Source organism: Rhinolophus sinicus, chromosome 14 (assembly GCF_057876585.1).
Source record: "Rhinolophus sinicus isolate RSI-liver-muscle chromosome 14, RSI-T2T, whole genome shotgun sequence".
Lineage (NCBI taxonomy): Eukaryota > Metazoa > Chordata > Mammalia > Chiroptera > Rhinolophidae > Rhinolophus > Rhinolophus sinicus.
Genome location: NC_142514.1, coordinates 183,501,683 through 183,523,053, shown reverse-complemented (window position 1 = coordinate 183,523,053; position 21,371 = coordinate 183,501,683). Strand labels below are relative to the sequence as shown.

Here is a 21,371-nt window from a genome sequence, read left to right as displayed (position 1 = left end):
TCAATAGGTTGAAAATACTATTCTGTCTTTTGGTCTCCATTGTTGCTACATCAGCTGTCATCTATTTTTTGTTATTAGTGTTTCTTTGGAGATATTTTTTGTCACCAACTGATTTTTTTGTCTTTGGTATTCTGCAGTTTTACTGTGATGTGCCCAAGTGTGGTTTTCTTTATAGTTATCCTAATGGGATTCCTTGGGTTTCCTGATTCTATGAATTGATGTCTTTCATCAATTTTAGAAAATTCTGTCATAACTTTTGGTATTTTCTGTCCTTACCGGAATGCTTATTAGACCTCCCCCCTATTCCATCCTCCTTGTCTCTTAATAGCTTATATTTTCTATCTGTTTCTGGCATTCTGAATAATTTCTACAGCTACATCTTCCAGTTAAGTCTTTCTTCAGCGGCTAAACCAATCTGTTCTTGATTTTCTTTTGTTATGTTTTTTTGCCCCCGCTCCCCATCCCGGTTTTATTAAGCCATTATTTCTGTTTAGTTGTGGGGCTTAGCTCCCTGGCCCATGCTGGTATGAGCCTTGCGCTCCCCCCGGGGTGAGGCCGTCGGTAGCCGCCAGTCATTGGTCGGCCGCTCACAGCAGCTCACGATAGCTGCCGGCCACTCATGCCAGTAGGAGCACGGCGCTCCAACCGCCTGAGCCACTGGGCCGCCCGTTTTTTTTTTTTTTAAGTGGTGTACCAGCTCATCCATTGAGTTTTACATGTCAAATATTTCACTTTTCTAGAAGTTCTATTTGGTTCTTTTTCAAATTTGCTTGATCATTTTATATACGCTCTTGCTCTCTCTTTAGATTTTAGGTTTCTTTTAAAAAATATATTGAAAACACATTTTATATTGTTTGGTAATTCCAATATCTTATGTCTTTAAAACCTGATTATTCAGGTTATCATCTATGTTGGCTCTTGCTCACAATGCCTTATTATCTTGCAATTTCTGAGTTTTGACTGTGAGTTTGTATTTGTTGGAATTTTATCAATGGGAATATTTTGAGATTGGAAAGTGAATTCCTCCAGTTATCAGTTACCTGATGAGACGCCAATCCTGCACCACATCCAACTAAATTTTCAAATAGAAGTGGTTTGGACTACCCAGGTGTTGTCAATTCAGGTTGCAAACTTATTCAGGCTGGCTTGTGGTTAAAAATTCTCAGGAGAGGTTTCTCCCCATCTATCCAGCACTAGGCTTGGGGATAGGCAATGTCCCTTGCTGGTTCTGATGAGATTTTAAAGAACCAGTTTTTGGTTTTATTTATTTTGTCTATTGATTTCCTGATTTCAATTTCATTGATTTCTTTTTTTTTTTCCTTCTGCTTACTTTGGATTTAATTTGCTCTTGTTTTTCTATTTTCCTGAGGTGGAATCTTAGATGACTAGTTTTAGCTCTTTCTTCTTTTCTAATATATGCATTCAAGGCTATAAATTTCCCTCTAAGCACTGCTTTCCCTGCATCCCACACATTTTGATAAATTTTTTTTCATTTTCATTTAGTTCAAAATATTTTTAAACTTTTCTTGAGATTTCTTCTTTGAGCATATGTTATTTAAAAGTGTGTTGTTTAATCTCCAAGTATATTGGGATTTTTCAGTGATCTTTCTGTTAGTGATTTCTAGTTCCATTTTTATCTGAGAGCAGACACTATATAATTTCTATTCTATTAAGTCTGTTAAGGTGTTTTCTATGGCTCAGAATGTGGTCTATCTTGGTAAATGTTCCACATGAGCTTCAGCAAAGTGTGTATTCTGCTGTTATTGAAGTAGTCTATACATGTCAGTTATATCCGGTTGACTGATGGTGTTGTTGAGCTCAACTGTGTCCTTGAAAAGATACCATAATTCAAGATTGAACAGAGAACAAAAAGAGTTGAGAATGAAAATAGCAGTTTTAAAACTATTCCAGAGAAGAGCTGAAAGATAAAAATCTCTCTCTCTCAAAAAAAAAACAACAAAGAAAAAACAGAACAAAAAGACAATATGAGAACAAAGAGAAGAAAATCAGATGATCAGTCCTGTTCTCTCTGGGATTTCCATTTATCAGATACTGGGCTTAATCAAAATTCCAGAGAGAACAGAGAAAATGGGAGAAAATCCTTCAAGAAACAAAATTTTCTGGAACTGAAGGATACACATCTCCACCCATAGCACATCAAATAATGACACACGCTAAGGCATGTCCTGAGAACCTCAGAGGAGGTCAGGAGCAAAAATGGCCATGGAACGTCTCAGCAGCATTTTCAAAGATTAGAATACAAGGGAGCACTGCTATAAAAATGATTTTCTTGCATGAAAATGATTTTCAACTTCAAATTTTATGACCTCAGCTATCACATACATGTACGAATTAAATAAAGAAACTTTCAAACAGTGTCTTAAAAAGTTTAATTCCAGTGACTTTTTAAAGAAGGTACCTGTGGATATGCTTCAGCAAATGAGGGGTAAGGCAATTATGGAAGAGGAGGAGATGGGCCCAGGACACGGGCGAAGGGAATTCCCAGGAGAAGTGCTCTATAGCAGGTCAAGGAAACACAGTCCTCACTGAAGCAGGGGATGAAGGGAAAGGTCCAGAAAAAAGAGGCACTGTCAGACCGGGTGGGGGAAGAATTAGCAACTGGTACATATGAAAAACTAAGCAAATGGGGGGGAAAAAAAAACGGTAATTTTTTTTTCCTTTAAAGTTTATTGGGGCGACAGTTGTTAAAAAAGTTACATAGATTTCAGGTGTACAATTCTGAAATACATTGTTTATATCTCACATTGTGTGTTCACCATCCAGAGTCAGTTCTCTTCAAAACGGTAATTATTCCATGAAAAATAAAGACGTACCCCAAAAGGTAATTTATTTATAGCCCAGTTCTTGGCTCACAGTGAATAACTTTCACAGTAATATAAGTTATAATCGAAACAGTATCAATTTACCTAAAACCTGGAGAGAGAAGGAATGGGCGGGGTGTTGTCACAGAGAGCTAACGCCTCATCTCATCTCTTAGGCTAGGGAGCCAACAGGTAGTGTGCAAGATTGATAAATCGAGCAAGAATAGTATAAGCATATGTAAAATAAACAGCTGAGAGAACTGGAAATGATTGCAGCAGGGGAGCAGTATTGGGGAACCGGGGAAGGCTGTTCTTATAAACTGTCTAATTCCATAGTACTAAGTAGGTACATGTTTTTAGATCAGTGTTTTAAAGGCACCAGCTCTCCTCATCCCTATTGTACACAGTTTCCTGGAGCTCTAAGTAGTGAGGGCACCGTGCACTGTTTCTTGCCTCACTTTGCTCTACGTATGCTTGTCCACATCACCACAGTGGGTGTGTTTTTAATAACAGGTACATGGTGTTACATCATATAAGTTCACATGAGGGCTGGGAACAGGAACATTTTCTTCACTCTCATCATGAATAGCTAGGAACAGACCCCAGAGCAAAATTTTTGGTCCGAGTTCACACTACAAAACTTCACTGGGGTGCAAGGGATTGTGCGGTCATCTGACTCAACAGCCCTGCGAAGTGACAGCCCAGCCCCAGTGACAGCTCCAGCGACAAGGAGCAGGCCCTTCCATCTGGGACAAGCCCCCTCACAAAGCTCTCAGGAGAAGACGAACGCTCTCTGACTGACAGCGACACCCCCTCGCCTGTCTTTCTACTTGTAGGTTAAACCTCCTGTTTGTTCCAACTGTGCCAAAGTTGGCTTGATCTGGAAATGCTTCACCGTCCTGACCCAATTGGTCTATGGCTGTGAGTGACTGGACCATATAGAGAGGAGCCGGACAGGCTCTTTCTTTGGTTCAGACCCCTTGCTTCTCTGAACCCATCCCCAGAAGGCATTCTTGGGGTGGGGGACAGGGAGTGGCTGTGGGCTGTGTCACCCCAGTACCTCACGGTGTCTTGGGCACAGACTATTGCCTGGCAGTAGCAGTCAGCTTAGGGCCTTTGGCCTCAAGGACAAAAGCTCTGCAGTTATTCCTGTCAAATTTCCCCTTTCTGGAAACAAGTCGTCTCCTAGGACAATGGAGCCGAGTCTGGTCAAACTGCCTCATTTCACACGTGGGAACACAAGCCCACGGGGAATAGTTACTTCCCACAAGCCTGAGCTGCCTGCCACACGCCAGGCTGCACCTGGTCAGAGGGGGAAGATAGATCTTCAGGGAGCAGGGTTCCTGGCTCACAAGTGGCTCAGGGCAGCCCCGGTAGCTCTGCCCAACAGAGCGCTGTGAGGTGTGCCAGGTAGACTGGCCGGGCCTCCGAGGCTCCGAGGCACTGAGGCCCGGGACTGTGAGTCTCTGGCCCTGGCAGTCTGAACACGTGCCTTCGCTTGGTCTTCTACCTCACTCAAGCCTCTGTGCCATGCCTTTCCAGCTAATTCTCTCCCACTATGGCCACTGCCAGGTGCCTTTTCCACTCACATGACTGAGGTGGGCTCCAGGGCATAGGAAAGCATCTTGACCGGCAATCTGGGCTGCTGCCTCCTGTGCCACCTCCCCAGGGCCCCAGAAACACCCTGGCACCTCTGCTCTGTCTAGCTGAGCCTTCCTCCCCTGGGTGTTCTTCCCGGGCATGAGCGTCCAGTCGGGAGCAGCGCTGTGTGGCGTTCAGGAGTCTGGTGGGGGTGGTGGTGGTGGCTGGGGCCACTAGCTCCCTGCATGGGCACACTATGCCCCCCACCCCTGCACCAGCCCCTCCCCTGGCAAACTTCACACAGCATCACATGCCTGAGACCTTGACTGAGACCAAGATTTCAGAAAAGGCCCCTGTGGGGAGGCCGCTATTCTCTGGGCCCCCAGAACAGAAAGATGGGCCCCTTGCACAGCTCATGAGGGGAGATCAGAGCATGTGTTTTACTTGCAAGCTAAGCTGGCAGCAGCCAAGCCTCTGGAACCCCAAGGGGCTCAGTCTCACCCGAGAAAAGCCTATGACTGTCCCAGGCCAGCAGGCCCCAGCCAATTCTGACCTGGGCCGGCAGCAGCCATGAGTGACGTCTCAGCAGAGCGGCTGAGGAGAAGGCTCAGCCTGTGCCCTCATCTCACCTTGACCACTTCACAGCTCTCCCTGCAGGCCTGGGTACGCTTTCTGGAGACAAGCGGGGAGATGGAAGAGCAGCAGGAGCCCCGGGGGCCAATGCCTGGCTTTCCTGTGGGGGAAGGAGCTGAATCGCCCTGGTACTCACTGGCCGGCTGCTACAGGTCAGCCAGCGGTGAGGATGGGGAGGAACGGGGAGCTTAGGAGAGGAGACAGAAGCTGGGGCCCCAGCAGCTGCTGTGCCGGGGGAGTCGGCCCAGCTCAGTGGAAGGGGCTGGTCTTCCCGGTCCTGATTCCGCAGGGGCTTGAACACCAGCCCACGGGTCAGGCAGCTGCCAGCCCCTCGCTCACGGGCATGTTGATATGGGCACTCAGCAGGGGTGCGCTCTGGCCTTCTCGAAGCACCAGCACCTATGGAAGAGGCACCCATGGCAGTAGGGCTGTGCCCCCCTTAGCCCCTGCTCCCTGCAAAGGCCAAGCCTGGCCTGGTCTGCACTGGCCCTAATGACAGGCCACCAGAGGGGACGGGGAGGCTGGAGGCCTCTCCTGTGCAGGTACCCCCCCCACCTGGCAGCCACCAGGGGCCTTGTCCAGTCACTCCCACCATCCTCCCCAAGCAGCACCGACGGGCGACCTACCTTGATAATGTCCGAGATGCCCTTGTCACTGAGACTCTCCACAAAGGTCTCCAAGGGGTAGCTGAGCCCCGGCACCAGTAAGGGGACCTAAGATTCGGGACCAAGAGGTAAGGAAATCAGGCCTCATGCCCGGCCAGTGTTTGGCAGATTCCGAAGCACTCTCAGGCCTGCCGTCATAGCTACGTTTCAGTGGACCCCGGCAGGGCGGGCAGAGGGCAGGCGTGTCCAAGGAGGGGGCGCGGTGGGGTGTGCAGGCCCAGGGCGCGCATGCTCATGACTAAACCTAGAGCTCTGACCGCCGACCAAGTCCAGGGCTTTCACATCCCAGAGTCCTGCTCAGTTTCTGTGCCTCCCAATCTGGGGGACTTGGGGGAAACCCAGGCCTCTCACTGTGGAAGATTCTCCCCGAGGCAGAGACAGGCTCCAGGAGTGACCACGAAGCAGGGTGGGCTCTGGGAGAGCACTGGAGGGGCAGGGCCTGGCTGTTCTCGCAGCACTTTCTGTGTGGCTTTGGGACCTCTCGCAGGCTGGGAAGCAGCAGCTGACGCAGGTCTTGGGCGCTGTCCCGAGGTCCCTGCTGCGCCCTAACCTGGTCTGTGGCTGCAGCCAACTGCCTGCTCCCTCACCTCCGACCCGGGGAGAGTAAGTGTAGGGTCGTGGGCAGAGTCTGCGGGCTCTCTGGGCAGGTCTCAGTGGGGCGGGAGCAGTACCTTGAAGAAGGCCCGGGGCAGGGCGTAGAGCGCCTCGTTGTACAGGAAGCAGACCAGCAGCCCCAGGATGGGTCGGGCTGTCGAGGTGTTCTGCAGGTGAAGTGTGAGCTTAAAGGTGGGGCCCAGTCCCTGAACCTGTGGGTGGAGAAAGCCCTTAGTGCCTAGTGGCCTTGCGCACTGACTACTTCCTGCTTCCTCATCACCCTCCTCCAACTACTCGAACGCACTGTCCGTCTGCCCCGCAAAAGGCCCAGAAGCCCAGAAGGTTGGCTCCAGTGTGTACAGCGATCAGCAAAGGCCCAGGAAGGGGAAGGGGCTTGATGGAGGCCACTCGGCAAGTTGGTCAGGGGCAGAGCTGGCCTGGGGACGCAGGCCCCAACTCCCACCTATGTCCTCACCACTGCCCTGCCCCTCTTCCCAGGGCCTGGCCCACTTCCCCTCTTACCCTCCGGTGGCCGCAATGATTTCACTTTCCTCCCGCTTACCCTCAGTTGCTCTGTAGTCTCTTCCTCTATCTTCCCACTTTCTCGAGGGAAAAGGAAATCCGAAGCCCCGTTGGGGCAGATGGCACCTCAGGGACCCACTTAGAGCTAGTGGGAGCCCTGATGACCTTGAGGCCACTCCCCCTGTTGCCTGTACAAGTCTCAGGGTGGCCCCTTCCCTGTCCCGGGCGGTCCTAACGCCTTGGGTCACCCGCAGTTACTGAAATGAACAGCTTCCTTCCCTGTCGCAGCTCTAAGAGTCCCTCCAGGCTCCTGGGAAGAAACGTCCCAAGGTAACTACAGCGCGCCCTGCCCCAAGTCTGGGGGCTTGTCTGCGGCACAGCATGGAAGGAGGTAGCTGGAGAGTGTCCCACTCTGGTCAGCCACGGGAAAGGCGGCACGGGACAGAGATGGTAAGAGGACTCTCACAAACGGGGGTGAAAAGGGGACACAGGACCTAGCTGGCTTGGAACTGGCTCTGGGGCTGTGGGTTCCCACCCATCTCTGACGGCGCCCCTCTGGCCCTGAGGCTGCCGACTGCCCCCAACAGCTGGGCGCTCACCACAGCATGTAGCTTCAGTGGCTCCCGGGCTATCGCAGACACGGGGCTCAGGCTGGACTCGATGGCCTGCACGTAGGCACGGGCAGCCCGGAGGCGCAGCAGGTAGAGGTCGGTCTGGAAGGTCCGGTGCATGGCTGAGGACGGACACAAAGGGCTGGTGCCGGAGGTGGGAGGAGGAGGAGGTGGGGGGCAGGGAGAGGGGTGCTCCAGCTCACGCTGCTGCGCGGAGAGTAAGTGGAGGGTAGTGGGCAAGGTCTGCAGAGGACGGAATGTGGGGAAAGGGAAGGCCGAGGTCCACCAGCCCAGCCGTCTGATGACTGGACGCTGGACAACTCCAGGGTTCCTTCTTCCTGGTTCTCCTCCCACCTCACTGCCCGCACAGTCTGTCCTTTGCTGGCTCCTTCTGTTCTGCCTTAAGGGCAAGTGTTCTCTGGAGTCTTGTCCTTGGTCCCCTTCTCCTCCTCTGTCTTCCTTCCCTGGACAATCTATGTCCTGCCCCGGCTGTGACCACCCCAGAACAACTGCAAGCTCCTGATGGCCGGGACCGTGATGCTGGATCCTCAGTGCCCAGCTCAGGGCCTGGCCGGTGTCCACTCTCGATGACTGCATCTCCAGCCGCTCAGCACCTGGGACAGCCTCCTGCTTCTAACTGCCCCATGGTCACCTCCACCTGGTGGTCCCATCAACACCTCAAACTCAACCATGTGGAAAGCAAGCTCCTGTCCCCCTCCATCAAGTCGCCTGGGTTCCCCCCTCACATCCAATCATTTGTCAAGATTTGATGACCGAAGCCACCTCCAGAGCCCACCCCGTCCCCACTCCTGATGACACTCCTTTCCAGATTAGCACCTTGGTCTGCCTGTCTGTCCTGGACTTTGTATGTGCGAGAGGTGCCTTTTGCCTTTCAGAAGTTTTATATTTTTATGCTACCCCATCTACTCATTTTTCCTTTTCCTCTGGTCCTTTTACGGTTTCTTTCTAACCGACCCAGAATTGACCTGTGTGTCTGGTATGAGGTAGAGCACTAACTTTCTTTCCTAGAAGCAAGGTGCCCTCCTTTACCCACTAATCTGAAACGACACTTGACTTTCCACATATTTAAGGGTCTGCTTCCAGACTTCCTAAATGTGCCACAGATGGGTATCAACTCCTGTATCAAAACCACAGCTGCGACGTCCTACAGCTGCAGTTCGTTCTGCTATCTGATAGACTAAGTCTCCTCATTCTTATTTCTCCCCAATTTCTTCTCTTAGACTCAATTTGCCAAGTCCTCAAAACAACTCACAACGGGATCTGAACTGTCACTTTGCTATGTTTCTACACTAATTTTAGAAGCTGTTAATTAATCAACAGCATTACATTAGGTCTTGCTACCCTGAGACTTGGTAATTCTCGTCATTTAAATATTCAGGTGGTCTTTTATGTTTTTGAGAGTAGTTCTATAATTTCATGAGACTTTGGGCTTTTTTTGGTTAAATTTCTAGGGATTTCCTTGCTATGGTGAATGGAAACTTTCCATTATATTTCTAACTGGTTACTGTTGGTATATACAAAAGCTATTGATTTGTTTGCATTTTAAAAACTTGTTCACCTTGGAGAACTTCCTAATTATTTCTCTACTACATCAACTGCTTTTCTTGGATTCTCTAAGCTACAATAGCCTGTTAGCTATTTTATTTAATCTCGAATTTACCTTTTTTAAAAAAACTTTTATTTATTTGTGTTTTTCCAGGACCCATCAGCTCTAAGTCAAGTAGTTGTTTCAATCTAGTTGTGGAGGGCGCAGCTCACAGTGGCCCAGGTGGGGATCAAATCGACAAGCTTGTTGTTAAGAGCACTGCGCTCTAATTGACTGAGCTAACTGGCTGCCCTCAAATTTACCTTTAAGCTTCAAGCAAGATCCCTTTTGAAGGGCCCAGTGGCTCAGGTGGCCGGAGTGCCATGCTCCTAATGCAGAGGTCGCCGGTTCGATTCCGACAAGGGCCAGTGACCAACCCAGGCTGCCGGCTGACCGAATGCCTCAGCCGGGGGACAGAGCAAGGCTCATAGAACTGGAGGGGGGGAAATCCCTTTTGAAGACAGGTGGTTGAATTACTGCATTCTTCTGCTTCACATCTTTCCCAGCTCCCCACGGCCGTTTCGGAGCTGGCTCTGACCTGCCTTTCCAGCCGCCCCTCTGGTCTCTCAGCCTCCCTGCACTACCCACAGCTACAGGCAGATGCTGCCTGAATCCAGGTAGGGCCTGTGCGCCCACCCAACCTCCGCCTGAATCGCCCTCCCTATCCCTGTCTAGCTGGTGGACTTGTAATCATCTTTCAGGGTCAAGTCCAGAGTCACTTCTGTCTGAAGCCTTTCCCCGTGTCCCAGGCAAACTTCCTCTTGTGTCTCACTAGCCCTTTGCATGAAGTTAGCAAGGCAGACCGAGCTCCTGAGTTAGGGACTAGCCTAATTCAAGGCACCTGGCACAAGGCCGGGCATAATCATAGGTGCTCAATGAATGAATGAGCAGGAAAAATTGAATAGGAGAAGGAAGACCCTTCGTCAAACTGTACTTCTTTCACGAGAATTCCTGCGTCTAGAAGTGCCTGCTCTGTCCTCTGAATTCTAAGGGCTCTTGCACCTTCCACCTCATGTGCAGGCAGGGTGTACCTGCGAAGCTGTCCCTGGACGTCCTGCCCAGCTCACCCAGGTCTCCTCCCACGGCTCAGGGCACCCCGGCGGCATTCACCCACTGCTTGCTGCTTTGGAGCAATGGAGGAAGAAGAGGAATGACCTGGCCTGAGTCTCACCGGTGCCAGCCTCCCGCTCTCGCAGGGTCTGATCCACATAAAGTCGGGTCTTTCGGGGCACATTGAGTTTTGTGGCCTGGGCTGGTGGGGGGCCCACCTCACCACCCCCCTCCACAAATACTGCTGTACGCTTCAGGATCTTGATAATCAGGCCGCCGCCTAGAGAAGTGGACAGACAGAAAGAGATTCGTCCTCCCCAGTTCCACCCAACATTCCAACACTTCTTCCCCAAACAATCTACCTCCTACAGACTCATTTCTACACTCGTCTATCTTCCTGCCGAGACTGAGTTTCTGGAAGGAATGCAGTGTGTCTTAATAACCTCTGACCATTAGTTCATCTGTTCATTCCACAGTTATTTATCGAGTACTGTGGTGTCCTTGGCATTGTGGCAGGCGCTGGGGGTACTGGGGTGAACTGGAGACATAATCCAGCCCAGGGCCTGGCCCCAGTGGAGGCCCCGCCCCAGACGGGACGGGGGTCTGTGGGCCTTGCTTTCCACACCATACTTCCTGTCCACCTCCTCTTCCTTCCACCATCTGGCCTGTCCCCTTCACTCCCAATTCTACACCCCTTGGCAGCTCTGACCCCCCTCACCTCGTGTAGTCATGATGAGAGTGTTATCTTCCCGCCCGTAGCGGCCAAAGCAAAGGCTGGTCACTGCCTCCTAGGGTGGAGACACTGGAGTTTAGTTGGGAAAATATCTTAGAGAGGAGAGCAAGTCTGGAGGTGGAGGGATGAGGCTGGGGACCCCAGATATGATAGAATAGGTGAGATGTGAGGTGACGCCCAGGGCAGTTCTGCCTCTGAAATACTCCTATATCCTAATCTGCCCTCCCACCTCGCTGCCACGGCCATAGTTCCAGACTGAACATCACTGGGCTTTTGAGGTCAGCTTCCTAACAGGTCTCTCAGCCTAGTCGTTCTCCCCCGTCTGTCCTTCCCATTGCTGCCTCTGCTGCCTCTCAATCACGTCTGTTCTCTTCTGGAAAACCTCCAATGCCTGTGCTCCCCATCAGGACGTTTCAGGCTTCCACATCGGGCTCCCACCTGCCTGTTCCATCACTTCTCTCCTCTGTATTCTTCCCCCAGCTGCACACTGCCTGCCCTCCCAGCAGCCTGCGGTCCAAACCAGTTGCCTTTACGTTTTCTATTGTGACCCAGGACACTTTATACATACGTACACATAAAAGCTTCACGTGATACACTCTGAACTTTCTTTTTATGTTGCTGGTTGTGTCTTATTTAATTGTGACTTCCAACTTAGTGTTGGAAAAACTCTTGTCCAAACTACCTGGATTCCCTCATGAAGAACACTCAGACCTCGGTGTTTGTTCACACTCTTTCTGGCCTGGAATGCTCTTCCTTCATTTATCGACTTGGCAAACTGCTTTGAGGCCCAGCTGAATCGTCACTTGCTCTGTGAAACGGCTCGTGAGTTCCCTCCCCATTCATCCTTCACCTCCACCCCACACTCAGCCTGCTCTGTGCTTTTCCAGCACCTTGCTCTGCTTCGGTCTGCCTGTATTTAAATTAGATGTGTCTCTGCCGGCTGTCACTGTGTCTCTGCTGGATAGTAACCTCCCTGAAGGCAAGGATTTAATCACTGTTTTATTCCCCCCCAATACAGTGAGTTGTACATATAAGGTGCTCAGTAAATGTTTCTGAAAGGCATTGAAAGTCAAGGGCGGCGGATGGAGTGGGATCAGGAGGCAGCTAAGCAGCCCCTGCGGCGGGAATGGGGAAAGGAGTTGGCGGGCGGCTCACCGGGGTGCGGATGACGTTGAGCAGGGTCTTGTCGTGGTAAATGCGGACCTCTCCATTGGCCAGCCCAGCCATGACGGCCTGCAGGCCTCGGGAGCACTGCTCCAGGAGGTTCATGGTCAGGATGGCTGCCGGCATCTGCACTGTCCACAGCTTCTTACCCTGGGAGGGAACAGCCAAGTGCCGGCAGGGGAATCAGGGCTTAGCGTGGCCAGAAGGGGTGGCTGGAGTTGTTGAGACGGGGACATCAGAAGGGCGCGCCTGCTAGGGGTCCGTGAGACATGCATGGAGGGGCCAGGGGGCGGTACTTGCTGGGAGGCCACACCTTGTGGGTGAAGCCATGCAGGCTGTCTTGGGTGCTGCCCACCACCAGGACCTTGTGTACCCGGACAAGCCCCACAGGCTGGGCACTCAGCTCGATGCAGTACTTGGGGCGCTTGGAGTCTCTGTGGAATAAAGACACTCTCCCAGCCCGAGAAACCCTCTCTGCTTCCCTGGCTAACCCTCCTCTGTCTCAGCCCCACAGACTATCCTGGAAGGAACCATGGAGCCAAAGCAGATGACATGGTATTATTTCCGCCTGTACCACTTAGTAGCGGCGTGACCTTAGATAACACGAAGTGTGTTTTCCTTCCCGGTTTCCTTCCCGCTTTTACTAGCGTGATCTGCCTGCGTGATCTGCATGGTAACCTGGCGTTTAACAGTTTACAGTGAGTGTACCTCAGGCCAGACCAAGTGGATTTAGGCAGTTTGGTAATTTATCAGGAAGCAGGAGCAGTTTGCTCCATGTAAATGCGCTGTGTCAGTTTCCTGGCTTCTGGATCTCAGTTGCTCTTATCCAGAGAGTAGGGGTAGTTCCTGCCTACCCATCACGGACTATGGCTCACTTTTCTTCATCACTGAGTCTAGGCCAATGTCACATCCCATCTGATGACCCATGTGAGAGCCTCACACTGGTCTCTGGGCCTCCTTTCAATCTGCCCTCCACTCAGCAGAGTCATTGTTTAAAAATGCGAATAGACCATGTCATTCTTCTGATGAAAATCCCACAGCAGTTTCTGACTGCACTTCACATACAATCCGAAAGCTTTACCACGTCCTAAGAGGTCCTGGGAGCCCTGGTCTCCACGTCACCTCTTTTCACCCTCCTCCTTGCCCACCTCGCCTGAGGAGCACAGGCCAGAGTCTTTCCCACCTCAAGGACGCTTAAGTTCTTGTTTGCCTGTAACACTTTCACCACTTTTTGAATAACGGGCTCCTTCTTCCCTTTCAAGTCATCTCTACAGACAGGCATTTGCTGATCACCCCAACCCCGTTATTTTTTTCTCCCTGAGCCTGTATTTTTCCTCCATTGCACACATCCAATTTGCAGTATTGTCTGGGTTTGCTGACACTAATATCTGTCTTCCCATGAGGGCAGGGACTATGTTTCTTTTGTTCATCAAATTGTATCCACAATACTTTATACAATAGGTGCTCAAAAACATTTCTTGAATTAAAAAGTGAATGTTGTAAGGAATATCAAAGTAATGCACTAGAAAGCATCACAGACCTCCACGGCAATTTAACAAATGAGAGACTCTTTCTATTTCTTCCCATCTCTGATTGCACTGCCCAGTGTTACAGCCTCCAGCCCAGTCTCTCACTTTGCCAACCCCCATCACACAAGCCTCCAGACAGCCCCCTGTGCTCATGGGCTCAGTCTCCTATATGAACTTCTCTGCTCTTTCCCTTCCCAAATTCCAGCCCCAAACCCCCGTTCAAGCCCTGAAACCACTAGGTATCTGAGATGTTCCTTGTGGCCCCCAAGACCACATATGGCTACCTTCTCAGGACATAGATATTCCCATTGCGGCAGGCAGCGGCGAGCCGGAACTCTACATCGAACTGGCCAGAAACCTCCAGGAAGACGGGGACGCTGGGTAGGCTCATCTGCAAAGAAGAGGCTCAAACACCCCAATTTCTTCAGCGCCCCAGGCCTTCCCTACCCTGGAGGAACCTACTGCTCTCAGTTGGTTCCCTGTCTTAAGTGCCAACTCTTACCCTGTTGGTCACAGTTTAAACTCCCACAGTTTTCCTGGAGGAAAAATCATCAACACGTGGCAAAAGCCCTTAAGTCTATACCCTTTGACTAAACTATGCCACATCTAGGAATGCATCCTAAGGAAATACTGAGATAAGCATGCAAAGATATTTGGGCAAAGAAGCCTACTGCAGGGGTATGAATAATAGTGAAAAACTAGGAATAACTTAAACATACAACAGGTACATAAATTATGGTATAGCTATAGAATGGGTATTATGCGGCCTCTGAAAAGGCAGATGTAGTTTTATGTAGCTAGGGGAAGGCACAAATAAGCTGCTGCTCCGTGAAAGAGGCTGCATGATCCTATGCCGTGAGGCTGTTCATATATATATATATGTATTTATTTATTTATGTATGGTTATATACCTGGGTCTAAATATGAACATGTCTGGAAAGACATGCTAAAACTTTAATAGTAGATATCTGTGTGTGGTGGGATTTGGCGATATATATCTTTTTCTTTATGCTTATTTACATTGTATTGTGTTTCTACAAGGAACACATATTCCCGAGAACTAACTGGGTGCAGGAGGTGCAGGGAAAAAGGGGGAGGCAATGCAGGCGGGGCCTCAGGTATGTCCAGGGTTGGGCCCCACACTGACCTTGGCCAAGATGGTGAAGGCCTCCGAGTCCAGCACCAGGAGCTCCTTGTTCTCAGTGCCCAGCACCAGGCAGGACACGGCGTCCTCCTCAGCCAGGCTCTTCTTTAAGGTGCTCATGGTGGTGATCACTGTCTGTGGAAGGACTCCAGGGATCACCCAGGGGGTCCCCACACAACCATCCCCCCAGACACCCCCAGGATGCCCCAGGAGGGAAAAGAGAAGGTAGAGGAGGAGGAAGAATATCAGAGAGGCAACAGAAGATTTATGTACGAAGGTGTTTATTGCAACCAACCTAACTTTCTAATAAAAGAGAACTAAGTCAATTAGGAACTATCCATATGATCCTAAACCAGTCATTTAAAAAATCAATGACATGGAGAATGCTTCTAATGTGTTATAAGAAAAAAGTAGGCAAAAAGTTATGTTAGTATAATCCCTGTTTAAAAAACATTTGAATAGAAAAACATGATGAAAGGCTAAATAAACCCTTGGGGCCGGCCCGGTGGCTCAGGCGGTTGGAGCTCTGTGCTCCTAACTCCGAAGGCTGCCAGTTCGATTCCCACATGGGCCAGTGGGCTCTCAACCACAAGGTTGCCAGTTTGATTCCTAGACTCCCACAAGGGATGGTGGGCAGCGCCCCCTGCAACTAAGATTGAACACGGCACCTTGAGCTGAGCTGCCGCTGAGCTCCCGGATTGCTCAGTTGGTTGGAGCATGTCCTCTCAACCACAAGGTTGCCAGTTCGACTCCCGCAAGGGATGGTGGGCTGTGCCCCCTGCAACTAAGATTGAACACGGCACCTTGAGCTGAGCTGCCGCTGAGCTCCCGGATTGCTCAGTTGGTTGGAGCATGTCCTCTCAACCACAAGGTTGCCGGTTTGACTCCTGCAGGGGATGGTCGCCTGCGCCCCCTGCAACTAGCAATGGCAACTGGACCTGAAGCTGAGCTGCACCCTCCACAACTAAGACTGAAAGGACAACAACTTGACTTGGAAAAAAGTCCTGGAAGTACACACTGTTCCCCAATAAAGTCCTGTTCCCCTTCCCAAATGAAAAAAAAAAAAAAAAGGAAAAAGGAAAGGCTAAACCCTTAAACACAAATACTGGTTATTTCTGCTCGACAACGAGACCACAGGCGAATGTTTAATTTCTTCATTGTGCTTTTCTATCATTTCTACAGGAGGCACGTGTTCCTCTTATAATTTTGATTGGAAACAAAACAAAAAAGAAGGGAGGATCCCTTTTTTAGGAATTTCTCCTATGGAAATAATTTAGCAGGACCAAAAATGTTTCTTTGGATAAAGCTGTTCATTGTATGATTATCTTTAAGAGTAAAAAAGAGAAATCATTCTCAATGCCTAGTGGAAGGAGAAAAGTGACAAAAGCATGGAAGTTAGTGGCTCCCAATCATGTAATCAAGACACAGGCTTGGAAAGACTGTCCCCGCCCTCAAACTGGACCTTTTAAGCAGTAATTAATTCACTTTCCGATTTTCGAAGTTCTCAGAGATATTGGCAACCGTGGATCTGAGCTGCTGATCAGCGGGAGGGAACAATGTTTCTCACAGAACTGGTCTAAGACTCGCCAAAGCCGAGGCATGTGTTGGGCAATGTACTTGGCTCAACTGGCCTCTACAGGAAGTGGATGGTTCCCCTGAGGCTTTCTATAATGCAGAGAATAGCTCTGGGAATCCATCCCTGGATTTAGGGTCAGCCCCTAGGTCAGGAACCACTAGAGTTCATCGGTGAATAGATTCATCAATAAAGCAATTAAAATTATAACTAAGAAAAGAAAATGAAGTGAATAAAATGGATACATTTCTTCTCCAAAGACCTACATGTGAATGGTTACATAAACCATGAGTGAAATTATGAATAATCAATGAAATAATCAAGGGGCCACTAAAAATGGAGTTCTTAAAGACTATCTAATGCTCAAGATATAATGTTATGTACTCAAGGGAAGCAGGATTTAAAAGCGTATTTATGGGCTGCCAGAGGACTCAGTTGGTTAGAGCGTAAGCTCTGAACAACAGCGTTGCTGGTTCAATTCCCACATGGGCCAGTAAGCTGTGCCCCCTGCAACTAAGACTGAAGACAACGAGCTGCCGCTGAGCTGCCAGAGGGGCGGCCGGATGGCTCAGCTGGTTAGAGTGTGAGCTCTCAACAAGGTTGCCGGTTCAATTCCTGCCATGGGATGGTGGGCTGCACCCCTTACAACTAAAGGTTGAAAATGACGACTGGACTTGGAGCTGAGCTGCGCCCTCCACAACTAGATTGAAGGACAAAGACTTGGAGTTGACGGGCCCTGGAGAAACACACTGTTCCCCAATATTCCCCAATAAAATTAAAAAAAATAAAATGTCTTTATGAAGGAAATGTACCAAAATGGTAAGAGTGAGTATATCTGGGGAGTGAGAGTGTAGTCATTTATATTTCTTCTTTATACTTCTCTTTATTTTCCAAATTTTCTCTGATAAGAATATATTCGCTTTACCCTCAAGACAAGAAAAGTTCTACGAAGTTTTATAACTATAGAGCAATTCAAAGCTGTCACCGTTCACGGGAAATGGAGAAGGCCCTGCAGCTGTGGCCATATATATGTGGCATGGGTTGGCAGGGACACTGCAATGTGAAAGCAGTCAGGTTTGGTTGTAGAATTTACCACTGATGTTCCATGGTTTAAAAAAAAATTATCCATATTTTTTATACAGAAATAAAAAGAGAAGAGGTATTACCTGACGTCTGATGGCCTTGGACTTGTGCTGGTTCACAAACGCCTCCATTTCACTCAGCTCCAGCTGCAAAAACCTGGACACAGAGAGAACTGGCATCAGACACTCCCTTACCCTGGAGCTTCCAGAGCCCCGGCTCTCCAGAGGGGCCTTACCTGAGCGACTGTACAGACAAAGGGACCTCTGCCTTCTCCCTGCAAGCAGAGGGGCAATCATGGCAGGTTTAGTGGAGGAATTGGGGGTCAGACCAAGAGTTCTGGGATGAAGGAGTGTGGGTGGGGGAGTGAGGGAGAGGTGGGAGGCATATGAAGGGGAAGGTGGACTCTTACCGGATGCCCTCCAGCATCTCCTTCAGGGTCAAGGGGTCAATCCGATCCTACGACAGCGTGGGAAGAAGGTAGAGTCTGTGAGCTCCAGAGCCAGGCAGAGAATGGAAGACTCATGGCTGCGTCTTTGCCTTCTTGTACCCATCCCCCACATGACTCACCTCCTTGGCCTGGTTCCAAAGATCTTGTTCCAGGGGGTTTGGAGGCAAGTGGGGCAGGCTGAACTTGAAGTAGGGCCTAAGATTCTTATAAACATACACACAAGGGCCTGAAGCGAGCGCCAGGGCTGGTGTCCGGGGCTCGTGCTGGTCCATGAGGAAGGTGGCAGCAGCGGCTGGCAGTGCAGGGAGCGGGCTTTCGGTCAGCACTGTGGGTCCTTTGAGCACCTTCAGGCGGGGCTGCTGCCCACCTGGGCCAAGGTCCCCCACCACCAGCTGTAGAGAGAGGCTGGTTTATTCCAGGTTCAGGGTCTAAAGACCCCTCCACTGACCCTCTTCTTGGGTTCAGCCTTTTTGCTGGTGCACATTCATTCTCTCCACACCATTGTACCATAGGGGGTGGGGGTGGAGAGAGGGTGACGACAAAGGCTTTCAAATAAATTTTCCGAGCTCTGTGACCTTGGGAAAGTTGATTAAATTTCCCGAGCCTCCGCGAAATGGGAATATGTATCTACTTCATGACACTTGTAGTGAAAATCAAATGAGATAACAAATATAGAACCTGGTGAGTGCTAGTGAGGAGTAGGTGGCAGCTGATGTTTTCATTATTCATTCGGCAAACATTTTAGGGCCTGCTCCAAGCCAGGCACCATTCTAGACACTGGGATAGTGGCCGAGGTCAGTGGGGCACTGGAAACTCCTACCTGGGCTTCTGAGTCCTGGCTTCCGAAGGGGAACAGAGCTAAAGAAGCAGAAGCAAGCACGCAGAGCGGAGTACGCTCTGCGGATGCAGGGAGGAAAACCAATATGTGGATGCAGGGAGGAAAACTCCTCAGTCTCTGTTTTCCATCCTCCAAGTCGCTATGGCTGCCAAGCAAGCCCAGTCTCCTGAGTGAGGCTTTCAAGGCCCCTTGGACCTGCTTCCCAGGTTGTTTCCCATCACCTTCCCAGCCAGAATGGGTGGGGGCTGCCCCACAAAACAGCTGGACTCTGAGCATGTATACAGTGTACCAAGAGACACACCAGAAACATTCATTTAATCCTCTCAACAACCTGTGAGGTAGGTATTATTAGTAGCCCCATTTCACAAATGAGGAAGCTGTGGCTTTGAGATGTTAGGTAAGAGTCACACAGCTAGTAAGCGGTAGAGCTGAGATTGGAGCCTAGATCTGTCTCAATCCAAAACCAGTGCTCTTAACTACTGTGACATTGGCCTCAACTTTATAACTCCAAATTTACTCTTTCCGAATATGCTGTGAACGTCTAAGCTTCTGAGCCTCCGCTTGTGCTGTGCCCTCTGCATGGAATGCCTTCCTGATACACTTCATTCATCCTTCAACACTTAGTTCACACGTTACGGCCTCCTGGTGCCTCCAGACAGGTTTCATTCTTCTCTCACTGGTGCTCCCACAATACTTCCCATGTATTCTATTTTAGCATCCACTCCACAACTATTTATCAAGTATCTAATTTGTGTCAGGCGCTGGGAATCAATAGTAAACGAGCTGGCCATTAAAAAAGTCATTACACGAAAGCATCTGACATTTCACATTAGTTATTGGGTCGGTGATTTCTCTACCCTTGACTGCTATAACCCCAATGCCAAGCACACACTAAAGTGTTCAGTCAATATTGTGGGTGAATTAAGGACAGTGTCTATATCGTCTCCCAACTGTGTACTGATTCATTCCTGCGTTTAGTGTCTGCACAATGCCTGACACACAGCAGGGGCTCACTGTAGGCTTGTGGAATTGCTGGATGATTTACAGATAGGAATTTGGTGGCAAAAGGCACTGAATCCTACCGCACTCTCCTTGTAGGGTATGATTCAGGCTGTCTTCTAGCTGCCCACCTAATAGTCCCATTGTGGGTTCACTGCCCCTGGTGACGGCTGAGCTACAGTGGAATAAACACATAACTTGGAATCTAACAGACTCAGGTCTGCCACTTTTTACAAACTCAGTGAAGTTAGCCTCGCTGAATCTATTTTCCCATTAACAAAATGGGGATCAATATTAACCACACATGTGAAAATGCCTCAAAGAGGGTCTAGTCCAGAAATGGATACTCAATGTATGTTAACTTCCTTTCTTTAGCCCAATATATTTCTCAACCTTTTACAAATTTAAAATTGTTATTACTTTCTTTATATTTTACCTATCTTTATATTTAAAACTTAACTTTTTTATTATGGAAAATCTTCAGTCACATGAAAAGTAGAGCGACTCATATAACGAACCCCCCAATTCCATCATCCAGCTTCAACAATTATCAGCTCATGGCTAATCTTAAAATCTATGCCCTTTTGATAAACATAAAGCTCAAATCCCTCCCTTCTACTTCCCCTCCGGATTCTAAACCCCACACCCAACCAAGGGATGTGCCCTTCCAGCAAAGAATTATGTCAAGTTAACAAAATTAAGAGGCTTTGTCTTAGTGAAATCCCCAGCAGCATTTTGTTCAGCTTTATTTCTGCAGTCTGTATTATGAAATCAATAGGGTCTCTTCACCGTCCACATAAAAATAAAATTTAACACTAAATGTGCTTTCTCAGAGTACACATGAGCTCCAGATTATGCTGAGCTTCTTCGGAGCCATCAGAAAAATCTTACTTCTGGCATTTCCCTCCTAATTCTCTTTCTGCTAGGATGATCTGCTTACCTTGTACTCCCCGTCCCCATGCAAATCTGCCAGCGCTGGAAAACACAAAAGGGACGAAAGCCGGGGTCTCAGAATCCTAGAGGCTTCACTACAGAACCATTGTCTGACTCCTCCTTCTCCCCAGAACCCAGGATTCCTGGTTCCAGAGACTCACCCAGGCAGGCAGAAAAGGTGTGGATGTTGGCCATAGGGTCGTAGTGCGCATCCAGCCATTTCGAATTGGCCTCACTGCTGGGAGGAGGAGGAAAGAGCTGGGGAGTGAGTACCAAGGTACGGGGCGCAAGCTTTGAGGGAGCTGGTCTCTGAGGGTGTGGGTTTGGGGAGCTCTGAACTGTAGATACGGAACGTCTGAAGTCCAGGCTCCACCACAGGCGCACGGAGAGACCTCGAGTCACACACACACTCCCTCACTCCTTGGGCCTCAGTTTCCCTATTTGATCTCTAACAGCCCTTCAAGGAAAGCCAGCGCTGTTCGAGAACCGCAGGCGCCCAGATCCCGGGGACCAGGGCACCCTCTCCACATTTATAGGGAAAGAGGCCTCGAGGACTCCGGCCTTTACCTCTCAGCTCTGCAGCTGTCGGAATCCGACGAGGACGCAGCAGCCATCTTCGCAGGCGTCGCCTTGGCAACCGGCTCTGGCCCGCCGCGGTGCAACTCCCAAAAGCGCCCGGGCTCGGGGAAACGCGCGTACAAAGGTTCCCGACGCGCAGCCGCCAGGCAGAGTGTGCTGGAAGCGCAATCCGTCATCCCAGCTCATGATTTATTTTTGCTCCTTCCCAGCTGGAGCATTTGGGCCCCGTAATCTTTGGGTCAGCGGCAGGGCGCTCTGGCTTCC

General features: G+C 49.7%; 1 protein-coding gene across 3 annotated transcripts; it reads right to left on the bottom strand.

Moving 5' to 3' along the window:
- Positions 1–2,373: 2,373 nt before the first annotated feature.
- BBS1 (Bardet-Biedl syndrome 1) lies at positions 2,374–21,238 on the bottom strand. Of its 3 annotated transcripts, none has more exons than XM_019737838.3 (17): positions 21,096–21,237; positions 20,690–20,766; positions 20,536–20,570; positions 17,878–18,150; positions 17,720–17,766; positions 17,546–17,584; positions 17,394–17,466; positions 14,658–14,789; positions 13,795–13,901; positions 12,295–12,415; positions 11,973–12,131; positions 10,803–10,872; positions 10,206–10,364; positions 7,417–7,550; positions 6,373–6,507; positions 5,663–5,749; positions 2,374–5,435 (listed from the first exon to the last, which is right to left on the bottom strand). In XM_019737838.3, exons 1-17 carry the CDS (start codon positions 21,140–21,142, stop codon positions 5,349–5,351), a joined length of 1,782 nt encoding a protein of 593 aa, XP_019593397.1. In that variant the 5' UTR covers positions 21,143–21,237; the 3' UTR covers positions 2,374–5,348. The 3 variants fall into 3 exon arrangements, 2 of the variants coding, with proteins under 2 accessions (XP_019593397.1, XP_019593398.1); XM_019737839.3 differs by having other exon boundaries at positions 2,669–5,435; positions 20,690–20,763; positions 21,096–21,209; XR_012497640.2 differs by lacking the exon at positions 2,374–5,435 and having other exon boundaries at positions 10,190–10,364; positions 21,096–21,238.
- Between the last annotated feature and the right edge of the window lie 133 nt (positions 21,239–21,371).